This window comes from Rhinolophus sinicus, linkage group LG14, assembly GCF_036562045.2.
Source record: "Rhinolophus sinicus isolate RSC01 linkage group LG14, ASM3656204v1, whole genome shotgun sequence".
Taxonomy (NCBI): domain Eukaryota; kingdom Metazoa; phylum Chordata; class Mammalia; order Chiroptera; family Rhinolophidae; genus Rhinolophus; species Rhinolophus sinicus.
The window spans coordinates 55,288,320-55,310,548 of record NC_133763.1 but is presented as its reverse complement, the minus strand read 5'-3'; the positions used below and the strand labels follow the sequence as shown (position 1 = coordinate 55,310,548).

Here is a 22,229-nt window from a genome sequence, read left to right as displayed (position 1 = left end):
CTTCCCAGGGTTGTTGTAAGTGGCAAATGAAATGTCCTTGACCAATGAAAGATCTTTTTCTGTCTTGGAAACTCATCTTCTTTTTCACATTTTCTTTCGGCTTGTCTGTCTTTCTCTTATTGAGTAATAGAAGGATTTTCCCCCCTCACTATGAATCCTTTGTATTGCAATAACTTCTCCCACTTAGAAACTTGGGTCATTACATGTACAATGATTCAGAGTTTATTCTTCTTATTGCTAAGTAGGATTCTATTTCCTAAACAGACCACAATTTCCCTATACAAGGAAATGTGAGGCAGCTGATGCCACATACATCGGCTTGTGGCACAAATCGACTAGTGGGGTGGCACCACGGGTGCGTGCTGGCCCGTGTCCCAGAGCTCGGTGGATTGAGGCTGTCCTCAGCCAGGATTGTTTCTGTGACACTCAGTTCTTTTCTCCTAGATCTAAGGTAGAAGACATGGTGGAGAAAGTCAATTTACAGATGCCTCTCCCAGTTTGTCCACTCCTAAAATGCACTGAGACCCTTCACCTAGTTTTTATGAATTGCTAAGCATTTTATCTTCCTATCTTTTTTTTTTTTTTGAAAACCTATACCTCTCACTCATTTTAAAAGAGAGGCAAATTTCCCTCCCTTCTTGACAGGGAAGAGGTGACAAATTTACTGTTACTTTCCAATGGACCAGCATTATATCTTCCAATGAATAGAATGTACACTTGTCTCTGGTTATGATTTTGTTATTTTCTTTACAGTGGAAGGAAAGACATTTTTCTTGATTTCTGCCTGATGACTATATTGTATTTCAACTTGGGCATGAGTTTCCTGCTCATTGTCACTTCTCTATTTGCTCCTATGCATGATTTATCAAATTTAGATCAAGTTAATTGTGGGAAAAGATGGTGTGTGACAGGTTTGTACAGAAGACTAAAAGAGAGACAGAAAAAGAAGGAAAAAGATTAAGTGACAGGAAGATAAACAGAGGCAGTGAGGAAGAGCATGAGACAAGAACAGAGAGAGCCTGGGGGAGACAGAGGGATTGAGAAGAAGGACAAAGGAAGTCTGAGAGAGAGGGAAGTAGAGGCAGAGTTAGAGAGTGACAGGGAAAGTGCCTAAGGTGACACAGAGACCAGAAATGAGAGACAGAAACAGCACTGTAGACAATCAAGGGAAGATCAAACGAGAGAGGAGCAGCGTAGAGCGACATTGAGAGAGAGACGGGGCAGAGAACTAAACAGAGAAGCAGACAGAAACACAGAGGAACAGGAACACAAGTATTTGGAGAAACAGGAGACTGAGGGACAAATAGAGACAGGGTGGGACAGAGAGTAAGAGACCGGGGGAGGGGGCACAGTGAGAGAAAGGGAGAGAAGCAGATGGGTCAGGGTCTGAGATCCAGACAGAGACACTGGAAGGAGCCCAGCCCTGGAGCAGAGCAGAGCTGAGCAGAGCAGAGCAGAGCTGAGCAGAGCAGAGCAGAGCAGAGCTGAGCAGAGTGGAGCAGAGCATGAGCAGGGACCTGATGACAGGGAGGGCACCAGAATGAAGAACATTTCTTTGATATTAAAATACCAGCATTCACAGAGAAAATAATCATCCACTTTTATTTGCAGACCCCTTTGTCTGTAACAGAGCACTTTCCATTGGGAGGGAGGATGTTTGCCGTCACAAGTCTGACATGTAGGACAGGTGCTGAATCCCAATTCCTGGGAATTTCCTCTGTGAACACCAGCTGCTGTCTCCTGTGCAGTGAATGAATACGTCCAAGACTAAGGTGGCTTTGCAGGCAGTGGCCAGGGTGTGTGGCTCAGACCCCACCCCTGCTGGGGCTCTCCTTTGCCAGCCTGAGCCAGGTGTGCAGCTGCTGGAAGATGCTCTGTGGAGAGGTGGGGAGAGCTCTGAAAGTCAGACCCTAGCACTAGTAGAAGGCAGGGACGTGCAAATTAGCATGCAAATGACAATGCAAATCACCCAGAGCTTTTGCTCTCTTACCTGGCGCCCTAGGCGGAGGCTGGGGGAGTCTGAGGGCCTCTCAGGTGCCATATCCATGCAGTGGGAGGCACCAGGGATGAGAAGGGCTGACACCGAGGGTCCCAAGGCCTGGGTTACACTTAGCACGTGCCAGGGGTCTGCGTCCCCTGAAAAGAAAGGAGAGAATGTTGTGCTGAACCGTGGCGAGGTGGAGACTTAGGCTCCAGGCTCTGAGGGCATGCTCACCATTAACGAACAGCACTTGGGTGGCCCCTGGGCTCTGGCCACCATAGTAGGAGTTCGTCTGGGCCACAGCCTGGGCTACAGATGAGGTTGAGAGCCCAAACACCTGCTCACACAGCTCTAGGTGGGAGGGCAGTGCTGGGAGCTGAGAGAAAGGGCATTTAGGGTCCTCACAGGTGACATCTGTGGAGGAAGAGATCTATAAATGTGGAGTATAAACCCAACCCCCACTCTCCTTCAATAATCATTTACAGAGCTCTCCCCAGTGATGACTAAGACAGCTCTGGACCCTCCCTGTCAGAAACACACTCCCCAGCCCAGACAGCGATGGCCCCGATCATCAGGGCTGGGATTAGAAATTCATAAGGATAAAATAAAATGACTGTATGTGAAAAATAGGATATTCATGTTTCCCAGTTTAAAGAAAGCTCTTACACCTAACTGGACTGCTCAACCAGCAGAGGATTTGAAATACAAATTCCTAGGAAGTGAAGCAGACATCTGTTGTGGACAGCTAACCCAAGATTCCAGACCAGGCCTGTGTAACCTTACACCTTCATGTTTCCTTTTTTCCTTTTCCGCCTTACTTTAGTTCCTACACATCTCACAAAAAAATATGAGAAGCCAAGCACTCACTATGATAGTTACTGTTTCCTTTCCCCCCTATTTCTGACTGGTAAGATAAGTCAGCACTGGGCATCATCTTTCAACCTACTTCACAGGTCCAAATGTGCAACTAGTTACACACACAGTCAAGGATGTTTAATGCCTGGGGGTGTCACCTCCAATAATGGTACCAGATTTGAAAGAATACTTTTTCCTTGGGCAGCTATTACCATGATTCCATAGCAATAGCCAACCAGGAAAACTCTTTACATTTCCTTATGTGACTTTCATCTGACAATAGAATTACTCTTGAGTATATCCTAGCTGAGCAAGGTAGGGTTTGTTCTGTTGTTAATACCTCCTGGTGTACTTGGATAAAACACCTCTGGTAAATTAAAGATGCAACTAGATAACATCTGGACACAAACCAAATGATTGCATATACTGCCCACTGACACCTCGTGGCTCTTTAATATCTAACTGCCCTCAGTTCTAGCTAACTGAGCTAACTGCCCCAGTTCAGATTTATTCTTCACAGTGGACTTGACGTTTTGTTTGTTATTATAGAAGTTTTTGCTGTCATAATCTTTGTTTTACACAGCTCGGTGTTATAAAGACACCACTCTGATAACGGTTACTCAATGCTTTGAGATGATCAGTGAGGCCCATGAGACTTCACATGAGCAATCTCCAGAAACTACAGATGTTTGCCCTGAAGGAAACATGGCGGCATAGCCTTCCTCTGTGCTGCTGCTCTTGTTGCTCAGATGTGGCCTAAAACCCCTAGGAAAACACTTTCCTTCGTATGTGGGACATGCCACACCAAGGGCTGAGCCTTCCTGGTGACGAGGGACTGGCACAGGTATGACATACCCAAAATGAGCCACCTGAAACGATGCTTTAATAACCCATCAGTGCTGCTTTCCAATGCTTGATCAGCGATGCTTTCAGGGAAAGATCTTAATCAAAATGTGGGAAAATGTAAAAATAATATAAACTGAGCCGAGGTTGCTGTCCCAGAGGAACTGCCTTGCACGTCTTACGTTTCCACCTTTGGGATGTTAAAACAGGGCAAGAGAACCTTCAAACTGGGCCTAAAGCAACACAGTGCCCCAAAGAACTGTTTGCAAAGATAACTAGAAAGCAGATAAAATAACTACTGGACTGATGGCTACTGGACTGCAAATTAAAAACATTGTTTGGAGTTAGCATCGCATGTTAGCTTATCTGCACCAATAGCAATGCCTTCCTTCTAGTGGTGAAATTGTTCCCCTTCCCCCTCTCATAAGTACCCACTGCCTTTGTCTCCGCATCGGAACACTATTTGGGCTCCTGCCTGAATCAGTGCTTCCCAAATAGCTATTCTTATTGATCTCAAGTCAGTGCTTGTTGCTTCTCACTCTTAACAGCCTTTTTATTTTCATGTTAACAGGGGTGAGGGTTGGGCCAGTCACTCACAGAAGCCGAACTCAGTACATGTCTGGTATAACCACTGCCGGTCACCCACGCCGGACATTTGGGGTTCTGTGACCCTCAGCTGTGCCACTGTCTCTGCTCGGGAGAAGCTTAAACACTTCTGGCCCAGTCTGTGTAAGACAACCTAGGGGACAGTATACATACATACATTGGTACATACACACATTCACAAATTCTTCCCTTCCCCTCAACAAGCCAGGGCCTACAAGTCAACGTTCAGAAATCAGAAGAGGAAATTCCTGAGTTCTCCTGGGAGTCAGTGATCAGAGGGGGTGGGTGCCTGGGTCTGTGCGGGTTAGAGGTTAAGGTACTAAATGACTGGGACCTTATTACCTGAGAGACCTTGGGCAAGTGATATTTTGGACCTCAGTTTCTTCATCTGTAAATGGGGACAATAATAGTCGGTATGTCCTAGACCTATTGGGAGAATTCAGTGAAATAATATATGTGAAGTACTTTGCACAGCACTTGATGCAGATGGCGCTGTAAAAGTGACAGCTGGATTGCAACTGTGGATTCCCAAGATGGAGGTCCCGGACTCCAGAACTCTGTCCTCAAGGCTACCTACATGTTTTCATTCATGCTACAAATACTAAGTAAGTCCTTGCTATGTGCCATACACAGTTGCAGATCCCAGGAAAAGGACAGAACAAGACAGGCACAATAGATAGCATAACCTCTAATTTTGCATGGTGTGTGCCAGGCTCCCTGGGGAGTGCATCACACGCCTCCCTTCATTTCACCTCCCAGGAGCCCTGTGGGGTGTCATCCTCATTTGACAGATAGGAAACTAACGTTCAGAAAGGGTTTAGGCAGCCCAAGATCGCACAGCGGAGGCGGAGTGGTCAGTGGTCCTTGTCTGCCGGCCCTCCCGCCAGCTCAGGGGAGCTCACCTGCACTGCCTGACGCAGCCCGCCGTAGGGCATGAGGCGGCTGCCATTGCCCCCGCCCTGGAGGAGTCCACAAAGCTGTCGCACGTTCAGCGGCGTCCCCGCCTGACCGTCGTACTGCACTGCGCCTCCCACCACAGCCTGCAGCGCCCCCAGCAGCTCCGCCTGGTCCTCCGCGCGGCCCAAGGACGCGCATGCGCCCAGCTCCGCCCTCAGCGCCGCTCGGGCCGCGCCACCGGCGCGCAGCCGCCTCTCCACCTCCGCGAAGGCTGTGGACGCCGCCGCCCGGCACTGCGGGAAGAAAGAGAGGCAGCGTCGGCGGAGATCAGGGCCTGGGCCCGACCTGTCCGTTCCACAACCAGCGTCCTCCTGGGCTCCCCAAGCCCGAGTCTCCCTGGGGCTCGAACCAGGCCTGAAACAGGCTCTGCCCTCGTCCGCTCCTTCTCTGGGTCGTCCCCCAGTCCCCGGCCCACACTGACCCTCACCTCCTGATAGGGTCGTCCCCCAGTCCCCGCCCCACACTGACCCTCACCTCCTGATAGGGTCGTCCCCCAGTCCCCGGCCCACACTGACCCTCACCTCCTGATAGGGTCGTCCCCCAGTCCCCGGCCCACACTGACCCTCACCTCCTGATAGGGTCGTCCCCCAGTCCCCGGCCCACACTGACCCTCACCTCCTGATAGGGTCGTCCCTCCTCAGGCCCCTCCCTCCAAGCCACGCCCCCGTCGGGGCACCTCCTCTCGGATGCTGGGACCCATCCTCAGTTCCAGCGTTCTTCCAGCATCCGTCCATCTCTCTGGGTTCCCACCTCCCCAGACCCGGCCACCTTGTAGGTTGCGCCCTTTCCTTTGGCTGCAACCTGAAGGTCTTCTCTGCTCCCCAGCCCCACCAGACTGGCCCCACTCCTACCTCCCAGGACCCGCCGATCGCCGCGCTCGTGAGGCTCCTGGACACCACCTATGGTCCGACGGCAGGAGAAGAGGCGCATCAGGCGCTGAGAGATCCTGCTCTTTGCGGACCCCGCCCTCCTCTCTTACCTCGTTGTACACGGAGAAATCCAGCACCGCCCGCACCGGGGCGGAGGAGGCTACCGCCGCGAAGATGAGATGCGGGAACTGGGGAGAAGTCGTCAGTTGGGGCCGAGGGCTGGGACCCCTGACCTTCTACCCTGTGCCACTCCCTCCTAGGCCAGTCCCTCCCTCTGTATACCGGACCCTTGTAAAGACAGCTGTGGAAAGCTCTTGGGGAGGAGGGTGTGGGGCGAGGGTGTTCCTATCACCCGAGATAGGGACCCCGAGATCAAACCTCCCACACCCAACCCCGCCCAGAAGTCCCGGGACCTTCAGCCGGGCCCAGGCGGCCAGGGATCCGGCATAAGAGCCTCCGAAGCAGACCCAAGGGCTGGAGGAGGAGACGTTGAGGAGGCGGGAGAGCGTGAGGCGGGCGGAGACCACATCGGCCAGCCTGGGTTCAAGGGAAGTCTGGTTGGTCACCGCTGGAATCTCTGAAGGCCCCCCCTCTGTGCAGGCAGAGACCCAGAGACGTGCACGGGGAGTGTGGTCAGAAGCCAGGGCCCTGTCTTCATGAGCCCTTCCTGAGGACTCCATCCCCACACCCATTTCCGCATGTGTGCGTGGGCCAGGGGAAACCCTCTGGGAAGCCTCCACCCTCCGTCCCTTCCAGACTAGGTGGGAGAGGAAAAATCCTCAAGGGACTTTAGGCGGAATCCTGACTAATATAGGAGAGGTGGGGGGCAGTCCAGAAGAGCTACTCAGGAAGAGGAGGGGTCCTAGGCTGGGTAGGTTAGAGTGTGGGCGGAGGGGGAGACAATTAGAGAGAAAAACAGATGTTGGGATATGCCTAACATCCTCTTTTCTATCCTAAGTGCTTTATTTCTTTCCCAACCTTTCAGAAACAGTTTGCAGTCAGTGCCATCCTACTGCAGGTAGAAACCGGTTTAGGTAGGGAAAAGATTGAGAGACAGGGAGTAACAGAGAGGCAAAGAGATACAGATGGAGACACACAGAGATGGGGACCAGAGTGAGAGAAAGGGAAAGAGGATCACAGACACATACAGAGACACCAGGGAGAGGAAGAGACAAGTGCTGTGGAGAATAAGCAGGTGAAAGGGAAGAAAGAGTGGGGTTGGCAACAGGAGCAGGATGCACGGAAGGGGGTGAGGGAGGGAGTCATGCAAATATCTGGGGGGAGCCCACTCCGTGCAGAAGGAAGGGTTCAAAGGCTCAAGGCAGCAGTGTTCCTCTAAGGCTGGAGAACAGCAAGGATGTCAGTGCAGCTGGAGCCCAGTCAGAGTGAGAAAGTGGAGGGAAGAGAGTTAAGTGGGAGCCAGAGCCAGTCCGACCTCGGGGCCACTGCAAAGAGTTGACTACTCTGAATGAAATGAGAGACATGAGGAATTTGATCTGGTTTATGCTCCAATAATCACTCTGACTTCATCTGGAGAATAGACTGATGGGGCCAAGAGCAGAAACAGAACAGTGAGGAGGCTGTGTCATCCAGGTAAGAGACTTGGTGGTCTGGACCAGTAGCCATAGTGTGAGACAAGACAGCAGAATACAGTGTAGGAGAAAGAAAGAGGGAGGGACAGAGACCCAGAGATGGAGACAGAAAGAATAAGGCAGAAGAAAACATGAACCAGAGACTCAAGGTCAACTTCAAGCAGTGAAGGAGAGAGACAGACTCAACGATGCCAAGACACAGACACTGTTAATCCCATGACCCTAAACACTTCCCCTTCCCCACTCACGCATGGCGGCTGGACAAGAAGCGGAGCTGGGCCCTGTCCAGGCCCCCAGCAGGTACACTCAGGCCATAAAACCTGTGTTCCAGGCCTATCACCAGGGCCCCCCAGGCTGGGGCCAGGGCTGCAGGGTGCCCTGTGAAGAGTATGAAGAGGGGTACAGGTGGATGGAAGCCCTTGCTGCCCCGTCTCACAGCACGGCAGCATGCAGCCCCCCTTCCCGGCTGTCTTTCCCATCCTTGCTTCTTACCTCTCATCACTGAGCCAGGCCCGAGGCTGCCCTCGCCCCCCAGATGCAGGAACACGGGTCCATTCCGGCTGGCCCAATGCTGGTCATTTACCCAATACCGCTGAAAAATTGGGTGAAGAAGAAGAAATGGGAACATGAGAGTTCTGATGTGTTCTTTATTCCTTGTTTGTTCCAGTCTCCTTCCCTAATGGGTCTTTCTTTCTGCTTAGTAGTATCTGAGATAGGCTTGTTTATGTATGTGTTCATTTCTCTCCTGTTTGTCTCCTTAGAATGTAAGTTCTACCAGGACAGATATTTTTGACAACCTTTTCTCCCTTATATCCCCAGGGTCAAGGATAGTGGTGAGCCCATGGTAGGCACTTGCTATATATTAGAATAATCATTGTAGAATAAGTAACAAATGCAGTGGATTTAGGAATTGGGCCTACGTGTGATGACCTTTGGAGACTCTGCAGAGTCAGTGTGAAAATGGCAAATTTGTTCATTCATTCAATAGGTATCTTCAAGTGCCAGGTGTGAGCCAGCGCTAGTTCCAAATCTCTGCTACACATTGAGACCTGGTGGTGGGTTTACTGTTTAATCTCAAGGACAGTGAGAAGGGGATCTGGGGGGGGGGGAGAGAGAGAGAGAGAGAGAGAATGACAGAAGGAAAGCCTGAAGGACAGGATCTGAGGGACAAAAAAAGTGGGAGGCTGAGGAAAGAGATAAGAGAATAGGAGATTGAAGGTCAATCTAAGAAGGGGGGGTGGCTGGACTGAAGGCCATAAGGGATACTGACAGCAAGCACAGGGTGACACTGAGGGGTGCAGAGGTGGAGAGACGGGAAGAATGCAGAGGCTGAAGGACAGAACAGGGACATGAGAGGGCAGGGTAGGCAGTGGACTCCCACTCTCCTGTAGGAAGTGGCCTCACCTGTAGGAAGGACCGTCTGTCAGATGTGTTGAAGGGATCCAGTAGCTGCGCCAGCCACCCCTCTTTTGGGAGGGCTGCAGCCTCTTGGCCCAGACTCAGGCCCAGGACAGAGCTCTCCTGAAGCTGCCGAATGTGCTCTCCTAGGCGCCTAAGAAGGGAAACTGTGGGACAGGAAAAGGAAGGAGTCAGGCAGGGTCCCCCAGGATCCCCTACCTGACCCTCAGGCTCCTCGCACCTGGAGTTGAGCCCTCCCAGAGGGAAAAGAGGAGCAGAGGGCCCAGCCACAGGGCAGGCCCCACAGCCATTATGTCCAGTCCTCTGTGCAGGGCGCTAGGCTCTTCCATCCCATCCCCAGGGCTGGACTTCAGATTTATAGGCTTTCACCAGGAGCTCAGGTTTCCTTTCAGAGCTTCGCTCCCGCCAGGTCAAGCGTCTGTAGGAGCCGCTGACGCTCACAGGGGCAGGGACGCGGAGTCTGTGTACAGAGGCCTGCTGAGGCCGCACCCGGTCCAATTTCTTCTCTCTGCTCCTGATTTTCTCCCCTCTCTTCCCCTGACCTCCCTTCCTCTGTGCCTCAGTCTCCCCTCCCTGTCCTTCAGTCTGCCCCTCTGGACCTCAGGACGCCCCCTGGCCTGCTGACACCCGTCTGCCCGCCCCTCTGCACATCTTCTGTCCCTCAGTTACCCACACTCAGTCTCTCCTTCCCTTTGTTCCTTAGGCCCCCATCTGTGTTCTCTGTTTCTTTCTTTGTCCTCCAGTCTCACCTTTCCAGTCCCTCTCCTTTGTGCTTCTCCTCAGTCTCCCAATTCATCTGATCCACAATCTCACAACTTTTTTCTGTGCTTTCTCCTGCGCGTGGTTAAGTCCTGTTTGCCACGGAGAGGCGAAGCTCACTTTTTCTTTTCTTTTTCACGGGAGCGCAGAAAGGGAAATGGATATGTGAAGAGAAGCTCGGAGAAACTTTACCCGGGTGTCGTTAAAATGAGCTAGGCCAGGAGGTCGGCTTTGGAAACAGGTGAGGGAGATTTCCTTTCGATTTAAACAAACATAAGAACGTCAGCGAACTTTTTATTCATTTATTTTTTTTAATGAAAAGAGGCTCTAAGATATGGCTGGTTAGCTCAGTTGGCTAGAGCCTGGTGCTAATAACGCCAAGGTTGCAGGTTCAATCCACCTACCGGCCACAAGAAATTCTCTTTTCCCTGATTAAATATTGATTTCATTTCTTAATCCTCAGCAGTGACACCTATCTTGTTTGTCCTCCTCTTCAAAGGCGGGAAAAAGTATATATAAAACGATTTGTGGAAAAAGTGGCATAAAGCCTTCAAAGAAAAATTTTAGTAAAGAAAATGAGGGTGGGAAGTAGCGGTGGCACTAGAGGTGAGGCGAGTCTGGTGACCGCTGATCACCTGAGATCCACGGTTGCCTTGTCCCGAGTCTCCGTGTGGCCATTAGTGCTTCATCTACCTGGCTGTCTCCTCGTCCTCTGCATTGCGTTTTCAGCACTACTGAGGTGGACACTTCTTACTGTTAAACTCATCACCATCGGACTCGATGCATATTCTCTCTCTCTCTCTCTCTCTCTCTCTCTCCCTCCCTCCCTCCCTCCCTCCCTCCCCCCCTCCTTTAACTATCAGTAGGCTTCCACCAGAATTTCTGTCCACGGGGATACAGTTTTTCCTTCTGGACCTTCAGGACCAAGGACAGTTCTCAGCACAAGGTCCGCATTTGGTAAATATTTCTGGAGCGGATCTAAGTGTGTTTTTAGAACTTGGGATTTTCTTTGCGAATCTGATTAATACACCAAATTACCAAAGTGACCATTATGACAAAACAATGTGCTTGTAAAGGCCACAGTACTGTATAGAATACACAAGGATTTCACAAGTGAAAGACTAGTGACAAATATAGTAAAATCCCAGCAAAATAAATGAAACCTCGTCGTTTCAGATTTGGCAAAGGGGCCTTTTGAAAGGGCGACGAAAGCAAAGCCAGAGCTCATTTAAGGAGAGAGCGATACTGGTAAGCACAGTCCCTTCCAGGGAGCCCATGGCTGATGTCTGGGGGGCTCAGGGAGTCCAGGACTTTCAGAGGCTGAGCGGGCTGACCGGACAGTGCACGCGCGCTAATTTGCGAGAGATGTGTGGTTGGCACTCAAAGCATGTTCATTGAAGTGAGTCCACCTCTGATTGGCCGACTTTTAGGACGCAGAAGCTGGCAGTAATTGTTGTCTTGCAAAAGTATGTTCACAAAAGATTACCAATGATAGGTTGAATTGATTGAAAATTTTTTCTTTCTTTCTTCCTGTCTTTTTCAGATGGCCTCACAGCGCTCCACGTACTGTGTCCCCTCCATTCTGCCACCTCAGCCTACTGGGCTCGCTCTGTGCAGTTTCAGTGGCTTCTTGGTCCTCTGCGCATCAGCCACATCCTGTCCCAAGGCTCTTCACTGTCTACCCTGCCCAGGGTGGATGGGGACACCTCCTCCTAAGGACAGATGCTGCGGTGGCAGCATCTTCTCTACCCCAGTGGACAGGGTACAAGATTATCTGTTGACCTGTTGAGCGGGGACTAGGTCTTGTTATATAATTCTTGTAATTTAAAGTGTGGGACTGCAAAGGAAGTGCGAAGATTTGAAACTTGGTGGGAAATATAAGCAGATTCAGATAGAAAATATCTGGAACAAAATTCCAAATTTATGGGAAAAGGCAACAAGCTGTTTCCGCCCGGTTTCGAACCGGGGACCTTTCGCGTGTTAGGCGAACGTGATAACCACTACACTACGGAAACTGGCACGCTGGTGGCTTTCCCTACGTTCTAGATTAGTTTAAATTAACCTCGATGCTCCTTTCCTTCAGGCTATTTTTTTCTGTAGAGGTGCTGTTTTCCCTCCACACTTTCGGTTCTTTGCAATCGATGACACCTGAGCTGACGACACCGCGCGTGCTGCGTCCAGAGTCCCAGCGACGGTACAAGCACCGGGCAGGGGAGCTCAGGCTCCTGGCACATTTCATTTCAAGAAATGTCTTGGTGTGTCCTGAACTCGTTTCCCTGGTCTCCATCTCTCCATGACTGAAATTACCCATTAGGAGCTCGACCGACTGGCGAGTTCCGCGGACAAAGGCGGAGGGGCTGGGGCGGGGGCGGACAGGGCCGCAGAAGTCCGAGTTCTGTGCGGTTCCTGGCGCTGCTGTGGTACGTGAACACTCGTGTCTGATGTCCCGTAAGTCTCAGAGCAGGAAGGTGACCTTCGTGGCTCACTTGACTCTTCTTTGTTATCCACCCCATTTCCACTGTCCTAAGGTTCTAAGACTGAACCCCACAAGACGCCCAGCAGAGAAAAGGTGCTCGTCCCCAAAGTCGCCGTGAGCAACTAGTGACAGGAGAGGCTTCTGGCCTTCGGAGGTCAAAGGCTGGCTCCCTCTGCGGCAGCAGAGCATAACCCGATCATATATTGGGGACCGCGGAGGAGAAGGCAGGTTTCTCCTCCGCAGTCTCCAGCCACCTTTTTTGTCTTGAGATCGAATCAGCGAGATAAAACGGCTATTACATTAACGCATACGTGTGCTCACTTTTCTCAGCAATCTGGTATCATATTTAGTCTAAAGAAATTATTAGAACCCAGTCCCGTTCAGGTCGCTGGAGTTACCCGAAGCCCTAAAGGAACTGACAAACTCGAAGGAGGAAAGGGAACTGGTCGCAATGCTGTTTGCACGTAGTGATTTAGTTACAATGAGACTGCTGCATGAGTGAAAGCTGTAAAAGCCAGGATTTTTCACCCCGCGGGTCTTAATGGTCAGGAAATACTTGTGAGGGGAACTGATGTGACTGAGTTGGGAAAAAAGCAAGCAAACAAACAAACAACAAACACACAAACGTGAGGTGCTTGAAGGGCGGTGGAACCGAGAGTAGAGTCCTGCATCGGAGCGAACAAGGACCGGAGGGCGAAGGGCGTCTAAAGAGCCCGAACTACCACGCTGACCAGAGAGTGACTTTATTCCTGCCTTTTCCTGGTGGAAATTCATTCCGCTGAATTCACGCGTGCTGGGGCGGGGAGCTAAAGGAAGACCCTGCACAGTACGGAATTTAGACTTAATCTGAATATGATCTGTGGGGGAGAGTCGACTGTTCCAAGACGAACTTGACATTTCCCATTTCGATCCCAAGACCTCTTGGCTTTTGTGTAAACGAATGAAGAGGGCCAGTATTTTATGATGAATTTTTCAAGAGCCGTACACTGACCACCCACATGTACTTTTATGTATGTGTGAGTGGTCCTCAGTTTTCTTTGCTGAGCACTTCTCTAAAAGACAGTACTCCCTCTGATAACTTCTCCGCCCCTGGGATGAACATGACTTGGCGTTGCTTCCGGAACAATCTCCTAGAGCCTCAGCCTTTGTGGACAGTGGACATCACTGAAGAGCCATCTTTCCAGGGCAGGTTGGGCTCACTTTGTTTTGCCTACCCAGGGGATGTAGAATAGTGAAGAATCTTTTCTGTTGCCTAAAGGGCAAACGACCTCACAAACTTATTGTACATAATCTCCCAGGACTAGCAATTCTAATTAATTCTATCCTTGTAGGACCTAAGAGGAGGCCCCTGAAACTGAAACCGGGATGGCCGAGTGGTTAAGGCGTTGGACTTAAGATCCAATGGACGTGAGTCCGCGTGGGTTCGAACCCCACTCCCGGTAGGTTGGTCTTAGTAAGTGTTGGGGCTTAGTTTCCTTTTTCCAATCTGACAACTGTCTATAATTGATGGATTTAGATAATTTACATAAAATACAATTACTGACATAATTGTATTAAAATCTACCATCTTGTTAGCGGTTTTCCATGTGTTCCTTTTGTTTCGTTCGTTTCTTTTATCTTTCTTCCCGTCTTTGAAATACATGAGCATTTTTCACGATTTAATTTTATCTCCACTATTGTCTTATATTTATGTCTTTAAAAAAATCTTAAGTGTTTTCCCTAGAATTTTCTATATGCAGCTACAATTAATCAGTCTACCTTCAAATAATATTATGCTGCTTCCTGTGTAATGTGAGAAGCTTGTAACAGTATATTCCCTCCCATATTTTGTTATTGTCATACATTCTGCTTCCGTGTACTCTATGACTGTACAGCATGTACAGCAAACTACTTTTGCTTTATGCAATCAATTATTTTTAGAATGATTAAAATTGGGAAAAATTGCTTATTTGTATCTACATTGTAACCACTTCTGTAGATATTAATTCCTTCATATATCTCTGGCCTCATATTCCTTCTTCCTGAAGAAATTATAACATTTTCTATTATGCAGGTCTGCTAGTAATCTACTCTTCAGTTTTTGTTTGAAAATATCCTTATTTTGTTTCATTTTTGGAAAATATTTTTTGCTTGGTAAAGAATTCTGGGTGAATAGTTTTTTTGTTTTTGTTTTTTAATTGGTCTCTCAGCACTTTAAAATGTCATTCCATTGTCCTCTGGCATACCTGACTACTTGGAAGCACCTGTTTTTCTTTAGATTTCAACCTATTTGGTTGCTCTAAGACCTCTGTTCTCTCGTGGGTTCACAGAAGGTTATGTTTTGGGTGGAAGCAAGCATCTAGAATTTTAATCTGAACATAAATGACTCATCCTGTTCATTGCCTGCTACACTATTTAACTAATGCTCTGGGTGTCCAGCAAGATGAGAAATTACAGTAAGTCCAAGACAGATCGACTTACAATGACAGCATAGTAAAGATATTCACTTGATATCTCCCTACCCAACAACCCACTAACAAAAAAAGAAAGGGGGTGTTGTTAAGGCATAAACACAAAAGGACAAGAATAGGAAAGTAAAGAGTAGCAGCAAAAATTTGTAAACCAAATGGACAACAGACTAGAGTGATACACAAGGAAAGCTTTGTTTTAAGCCAGGATTGGGGAAAGCTGAATAAACATAGAACTTATCTTACGGAAACCTACCACAAAACTTAAGAAATTGTCTGCAGGGATTTATTTACACATTTAGAGTGAAAGTGAGGCTGAAAACAGAATTTATTTGAAAGTCACTTTAAGGAATTTAGAGCTACAGAATCTCTCCTTCAGTTTCAAGATATAGGAAGATTCTCTTCCAAATTGTGGCAGAAAATGCAGTTCACGGGGAGCTGCTCTAGAAACCTGGTCATTATGCAGCCATCTGTATTGGACAAAATTCACACAATTATAAAGGAGAGAAACAAAAATCTTGAGAGCAGAAAAGGTAGGCTTGCTTGATTAACGCCTAGTGGAAAACGGAATAACGTTGAAGGTGTGAGTTTCATCTCTGTGGCCATCCTAGTTTTCCTTCACTGTGGGAGCTCCCCGCTGGTGTGAGCTGTGAAAATCGCGTGACAAACCCTACAAGGAACCTGTCCAATGCTACTTACTGAGTGGTGTGCGGGACAGCACGTGTATAGCCTCCCTGAACATTTGTGGGCTGTACCCCAGAACCAATGGAATCTCTAGGGGTGAGGCCCAGAAAATGGGGTTCAATACTCCTTCCCATTGATTTCTCCTGGGCGACAAAATCGGAGAAGCATTTACTTTTGGAAGCTCCAAATCCTTTGGCGCATTCTTCTCTCCTACCCTCCTTGTAATTGAGCCCAACCGACCGCGGATCAAATGAGGCCTGGACACGCGCAGGTTCATTGTTTTAATTCCCAGCATCCCTTCCAGTGCATTTTCCAGCGTCAGCAAACTTCTCGTTTGCTTGTTTGTGCTCTTTCTCCCGGCGTCACCAGATTTTCTGCCCGTGCTCTTCCACTCGGTATGGCCTGAGTCACCGGGACAGCTGGAGAGATCGCCGCCCAGAGTGCCGCTTCCCTGCCGGCCTCAATACCACGGCCTATTCCGGCAGGTTTAACCTCTGTCCGGGTCCCTCTCAACTCTGAAGTGTCTTAGTGTCTATCTTTGGAGGGAGACCGCCTGCTCTTGGAGAGCTCGGGGCTGCGTGGGGAGGTCGGGGCTGAATCACCCAACCCAGCGCCTGTGATTCCGTCTGTCCACAGCCGCATCTGTTTTGACTCACTGTTTCTCCAGTTTGACGTCCTTTCTTTTTCCTCCAGGACCGAGGCTCAAGGACAGAAGCAAGCGCTGCCCAATGGAGCAAAATTAGTGAATACAATATTGGTCAAATGTTTCTTGCACTGCTTCTTTGATTTTTAATAATTAAGATATAATCCACATACCATAAAGTCACACTTTAAAAGTGTGCAGTTCTGTGGTTTGTAGTATATATTCACAGAGTTGTGCAACCATAACTATTATCTAATTTCAAGACTTTTTTCTTCTGGGGGTTCAACAAAGGTCTCTGCCCGTTCGCCAGAGTTTATAGTCTAGTGAGTCTAGTGGTTTCCACATTGGAACAGTTTTCAGACAACCGCCTTGACTCCGAGCTACGCTGCTCCGGGGTTGGGGGGGGAGGGGGGTGTTGGGGTCCTGGTTCTTTGGAACCAGAAAGAGTCACAGGCTCCAGAGGCGGTGCAAACGGTCTTCAGCGCCGCGGACCCTGCCGCATTCGGGCGCCACCACGTGTCGAACACCGGCACTGCAGCTCTGGACCCCGACGTCCTAACGCGCAGCTGCGGGCTCATGTAGCCGGGTCCCCGGGGCGGGTCCTAGTACGCGGGTCCGGAGACGTATACTCGTGTCTTCTCGGTCAGTTTGAGCGAGACCACATTTACTCGGAAGACGCACATTCATCCTTGTCGGCAGCTGGGGTTTTTCTTTATAGAAAAGAGAACATTTCTTAATCTTTTGTAAAAGAAAGCATGCTGACTTTGTTCGGACATGACTCTAAGAAATGTGCCAGCATGCACCAGGTGGCCGGTTAGCTCAGTTGGTTAGAGCGTGGTGCTAATAACGCCAAGGTCGCGGGTTCGATCCCCGTACTGGCCACTTTGAGCTGTGCTTCTCTTTTTCCACCTTGGCCATCGTCACCCGTGGGAACTGCTCACCCCCCGAAGAGTCCTCAGGTCACCACCGCCCGGCGATTTGATTTGTCCGTGTTTTTTTCTCTAAAAGAAATAGCGGGGGCGAGTTAGGGTGGGGAGCTCTTTGGGAGCCGAGGACGCGCACGGCAGGACAGGCTCGCTCGGGAGCCGGGACAGGGGACGGAGGGTTCCTCGCGTCACTGTGAAAGCTGGAGGCAACTGTGATGCCGACTCTAGACTCGCGGAGGAAGTGCCGCTGGGCTGCTGCGGGCACTGTCCTTACGGAGCGACGGTCGCAGGCTTGGTCCCCGCGGCCTCGCGAGACGGGGTTCAGGGTCTTCCTGGCCGCTCTCGCAGAGCCCAGACCCGCAGTGACATGTGCCCGTTTCCCTGGCGAGTGGAGATTTGAGTGACGAAAGCTGGTGCGCGGTGAGGACAGGCGGGCCGGAACTTCTGGACGAGGTCCGCGTCCTGCCCGTTTCGGACGTCGGGGCCACTGCGGCCCCACACCGGCTGCTGTCCTCGCGCGCCACTGTCCCTCCCGCAATTTCTCTCGTTTAGAAGCCTAGGGTCACCATGCAAATAACATTAACGATACAGATCACACAATGACGTAAGTAATGGCTCCGCCTGCGACACAGTGGGCGCTCCTGTGACGCCGGGAAAGCAGGGTTCCCCCTGCCGGGTGGGTGCCGGGTCCCTCCCGTGAGCAAGGCAGCGTCGCGAACGTTTGAGAAATTAATAAAAGGCACCTGCCGCGAGGCTGTGTATGAGGTAGCGCGCTCACCGAGCTGAAGAACCGGAAGGATGCGAGGGCCATGCCGTCAGGAGCCTGGCTGTCATGAGGGGTCTCAGCTCCCGCTCCCCGCACCACATCGCAGGATATGGTGAGGCCAAAAAGAAACACCCAGGGAGCCATAGATAGGGGGGTCATACCACTATATTCTCGCTGGAGGCTGGGTTGGAGACACAGGAAGCAGGAGCCACACGATCTGCAACCTGCTGTCCGCTTCTCTGCCAACCAACCAACCCCTTGCGTAGCCACAGCAGTCATATCAGTGGCTAATGGCTAACTGGTTACAGCTGATGGCCAACTAGCCACAGCTGATGGCCATCTACTACCTGAGCCAGCACCTTTGCACGTGAGTCGGAGAGCCTGGAAACTGCTTTCTGGGGCTCTGTCCCCACACTGGCCCAGAAGCATCTGTGCCACCGGCTTTTCTTGTGACGCTTTCAGACTGTCCTTCCCGCAGCTGACTAGCCAATTGCGAGTGCTTTCAGGGAAGCGTCAAAGTAAAATGAAATAACTACATGTAGATGACAAATGATTCGAAATGGTTGTAACTAATTGCTCATAATTTTCAAAAGTGAAGAGTGATGATATATATATATATATATATATATATATATATATATACAAAAATAATGTCACTAACAAGGAATTTCGGTTGTCTCTAGGGACTAACCTTTGTCCTTCCTGGTAGAAAGGAAACAAAGGGCCTCTTTGTAAACTTTTGTCTGCTTTTAAGCAAATAGGGGGAGGGTAGAGAGCTTTTTGGTTCTTGTCCTTTTCTGTCTAACTGATTTCGCTTAGAATGATACTCTCAAGATCCATCCATGGTATTTCAAATGACAGTATTTCATCTATTTTTTTTTTTTTTTTTTTTATGGCTGGTAACATTCCATTGTATATATGTACCACATCTTCTATATCCAGTCTTCCATGAAAGGACATTTTGGTTGTTTCCATGTCTTGGCTTTTGTGAATAAAGCTGCAATGAACATAGGGATGCATATGTCTTTACAAATAAATGTTTTCAATTTTTTTCAGGTAGATATCCAGAAGAGGGATTGCTGGGTTATATGGTAATTGTATTATTAATTTTTTGAGGACCCTCTATACTGTTTTCCATAATGGCTGCACTACTTTACATTTCCACCAACAGTGTATGAGGGTTCCTTTTTCTCCACAGCCTCTCCAACATTTATTATTTCTTGTCTTGTTGGTGACTGAGGATATGAGGTGATAACCTCATTGGGGTTTTGATTTACATTTCCCTAATGACTAGTGAGTGATGTTGAGCATTTTTTCGTGTATCTGTTGGCCATTTGTATGTCTTCTTGAGAGAAGGGTCTGTTCAGGTCCTCGGCCCATTTTTAAAATCAGATTGCTTTTCTTGTTTTTGAGTTGTACGAGTTCTTTATATATTTTGGCTATTAGGTCCTTATTGTAGGTATTGTTTGCAATACCTCCAGTTCAGTTGGTTGCCTTTTTGTTTTGTTGATGGTTTCATTTGCTGTGCAGAAGCTTTTTAGTTTCACGCAGTCCCCTTCATTTATTTTTTATTTTACTTCCCTTGCCTTTGAAACCCAACTACAGAAACTTATTCATTGTTCCCTTCATGCCAATCCCCTATATTGTGATGCAGTTATCTGGCAAGGGACCCTCCAGAGTTGGAATAACAATTCAATACATACAGGGCTAACCAGCTCTATAAATTCCTCAGTGCAGCTCCAACTTATTTAATGGCAAGAACACTATTGAAAATACAAAACCAAACAAAGTAGGCCCCGCTGGGATTCGAACCCAGGATCTCCTGTTTACTAGACAGGCGCTTTGACCGGCTAAGCCACAGGGCCCCATTTTCGATAAATGTTCAGTTATATCATATTTGTAACTTTTTCTGTGAAATGTAGCAATTTACCAGAATATTGATTTTGTGGCAAAAAAGAACATACCTGTTTCTGAACTCATTCTAAAGCAAAACTTCAATATTTAAAAAATGCATTCTTCAATTCAAATTTTTAGAAAATGACTTTAAATTGAAAGGAATGCAATTCCTATTTCATGTTGAATGTCGCCATCTAGGGGAAATTTTGGATATTGCAACACATTTTAAATTTGTTTCTTTGTTAATTAGGCAAATCTCTGTCCACAAATGTTGAGTCTCTACTGTATTTCAGGTACTTTTCTAGGTATTGGAGATAGAACAGTGAACAAAACAGATAAAAAATTCCATAGAATTTGTATTCTAGATGAAGCTAAAGAGCAAGTTTTAAAAATTTGTCCTCAATTCCCAAGCAAACAAGGGATACACGAATCAACTGTGCTAACGCCAGGTGACAGAGTGATACCTTGTGAGCTAATTCACTGCACATGAGCAAGACTACCGTGCTCCTTCTATTTCCTCTAACCTGACACAAGAAAGCAAGCAAAGATGAGGACACATGACATACCGAGATTTGCAGCCACCCCCCTCCTCCTGCCCAAATCAGGCGCCATCAGGCCCTCTCTTTCAAGGACAGTTTGGGCCTCAGCGGACCTGCTGCTTCATGTGGAGTTGGGCAGGATGAAACGTTGCTTTGGCACAGTCTCGTTCTTTCACTCATTGAGCTGCTGGGTTAAAACGACTTGATTGATCCCCGTCCTCAAAGATTGTAAAACTGAGTGAAGGATTTGTTTATTCCCTTTGTTCCCATGTCCTGCTGCTATTCGTCTCCTTAGGTGTGCAACTTTTCTGATTTGCTTATTGTGTATCCTTTTGATCATATGTACTGTCGTGCGGGACGGCCTGTGGGGTCTCTGGTCCCGCTCCCCTCATAACGCAGGATATGGTGAGGCCAAAAAGGAACACCCATGGAGCCATAGGTAGGGGAGTCATACCACTTTATTCTCTCTGGCGGCACTATACTCTCACTGGAGGCTGGATACACACTGTCCGCAAACCGCCATCCACGCTTGCCAGCCCAGCCGCCATCTTCTTGCTAGCCCCATCCTTTTTCTCTTCTCTCCTTCTCTTCCTCTTTTTCTGCTAGCATAGCCACAGCAGTTATATTAGTGGCCAATGGCTCACTGGTTACAGCTGACGGTCAACTAGCCACAGCTGCTGGCCATGCAATCACAGTTGGCCATTTACTACCTGAGCCAGCACCTGTCTATGTGAGGCCGAGAGCCTGGAAACTTCCCTCTGGGGCTCCGCCCCCACACTCCACCCCTACAGGCTCTCGCCTCACAATCTACGCGACAAGCGTCTTCCGCGAGGGGACCTGTGCGAGGAGCCTGGGGGTGAATGCAATATCCTGGACACAGCCAGGCTCTCTGGGCACAGCCAGGGTTTCTCAGGGCACCACCAGTACTCCTGGGCACTGCCAGACTTCCTGGACTTCTTAGGGTACCACCTGTCTTCCCGGACACAGCCAGGGTTTCTCAGGGCACCACCAGTACTCCTGGGCACTGCCAGACTTCCTGGACTTCTTAGGGTACCACCTGTCTTCCCGGACACAGCCAGGGTTTCTCAGGGCACCACCAGTACTCCTGGGCACAGCCAGACTTCCTGGACTTCTTAGGGTACCACCTGTCTTCCCGGACACAGCCAGGGTTTCTCAGGGCACCACCAGTACTCCTGGGCACAGCCAGACTTCCTGGACTTCTTAGGGTACCACCTGTCTTCCCGGACACAGCCAGGGTTTCTCAGGGCACCACCAGTACTCCTGGGCACAGCCAGACTTCCTGGACTTCTTAGGGTACCACTAGTTTCCCCGGGCACAGCTAGGATTTCTCAGGGCACTGCCACTTTCTCTGGGAACAGCCACACTTCCTGGACACAGCCAGGGCTTTCAGGGCACTGCCACTCTCTCTGGGAACAGCCCGACTTCCTGGGCACAGCCAGGGTACCTTCAGGGCTCAGCCAAACTTCCTGGACACAGCCAGGGCTCTCAGGGCACTGCCACTCTCTCTGGGAACAGCCCGACTTCCTGGGCACAGCCAGGGTAACTTCAGGGCTCAGCCAGACTTCCTGGACTCAGCCAGGGCTCTCAGGGCACTGCCACTCTGTGTGGGCACAGCCACACTTCCTGGACTCAGCCAGGGCTTTCAGGGCACCGCCACTCTCTCTGGGAACAGCCCGACTTCCTGGGCACAGCCAGGGTACCTTCAGGGCTCTACTACTCTCTCTGGGAACAGCCCGACTTCCTGGGCACAGCCAGGGTATCTTCAGGGCTCAGCCAGACCTCTCAGCGCACTGCCACTCTCTCTGTGCCTCTCAGGGTACCCTGCTGGAACAACAGCGACTCACAATCAAGGTGCTTACATATTCTCAATGGCGGCCAGTCAAGAGACAAAAGCAAATATCCCCCAGTTCCACTAACAACAGTTCCCAAACAAACAGTCAAGCGGTCCAT

General features: G+C 49.5%; 1 protein-coding gene and 4 non-coding genes across 5 annotated transcripts; 2 read left to right on the top strand and 3 right to left on the bottom strand.

Annotated features, from left to right (window-relative positions):
- Window positions 1–1,575: 1,575 nt before the first annotated feature.
- PRSS16 (serine protease 16) lies at window positions 1,576–17,868 on the bottom strand. Its single transcript, XM_074318638.1, has 13 exons — window positions 17,836–17,868; window positions 16,583–16,733; window positions 9,108–9,268; window positions 8,196–8,295; window positions 7,952–8,081; window positions 6,525–6,648; window positions 6,222–6,299; window positions 6,094–6,141; window positions 5,188–5,475; window positions 4,277–4,418; window positions 2,216–2,395; window positions 1,991–2,136; window positions 1,576–1,874 (listed from the first exon to the last, which is right to left on the bottom strand). The coding sequence occupies exons 1-13, from the start codon at window positions 17,866–17,868 to the stop codon at window positions 1,806–1,808; spliced, it is 1,650 nt and encodes a 549-aa protein (XP_074174739.1). The 3' UTR covers window positions 1,576–1,805.
- Window positions 11,824–11,896, bottom strand: TRNAV-AAC (transfer RNA valine (anticodon AAC)). The gene has a single exon. It is a non-coding gene; the product is annotated as a tRNA-Val (tRNA).
- On the top strand, window positions 13,717–13,799 carry TRNAL-UAA (transfer RNA leucine (anticodon UAA)). Its single transcript has one exon. It is a non-coding gene; the product is annotated as a tRNA-Leu (tRNA).
- On the top strand, window positions 16,940–17,013 carry TRNAI-AAU (transfer RNA isoleucine (anticodon AAU)). The gene has a single exon. It is a non-coding gene; the product is annotated as a tRNA-Ile (tRNA).
- A 1,746-nt stretch (window positions 17,869–19,614) lies between the features above and the next one.
- On the bottom strand, window positions 19,615–19,688 carry TRNAT-AGU (transfer RNA threonine (anticodon AGU)). Its single transcript has one exon. It is a non-coding gene; the product is annotated as a tRNA-Thr (tRNA).
- Window positions 19,689–22,229: the final 2,541 nt, after the last annotated feature.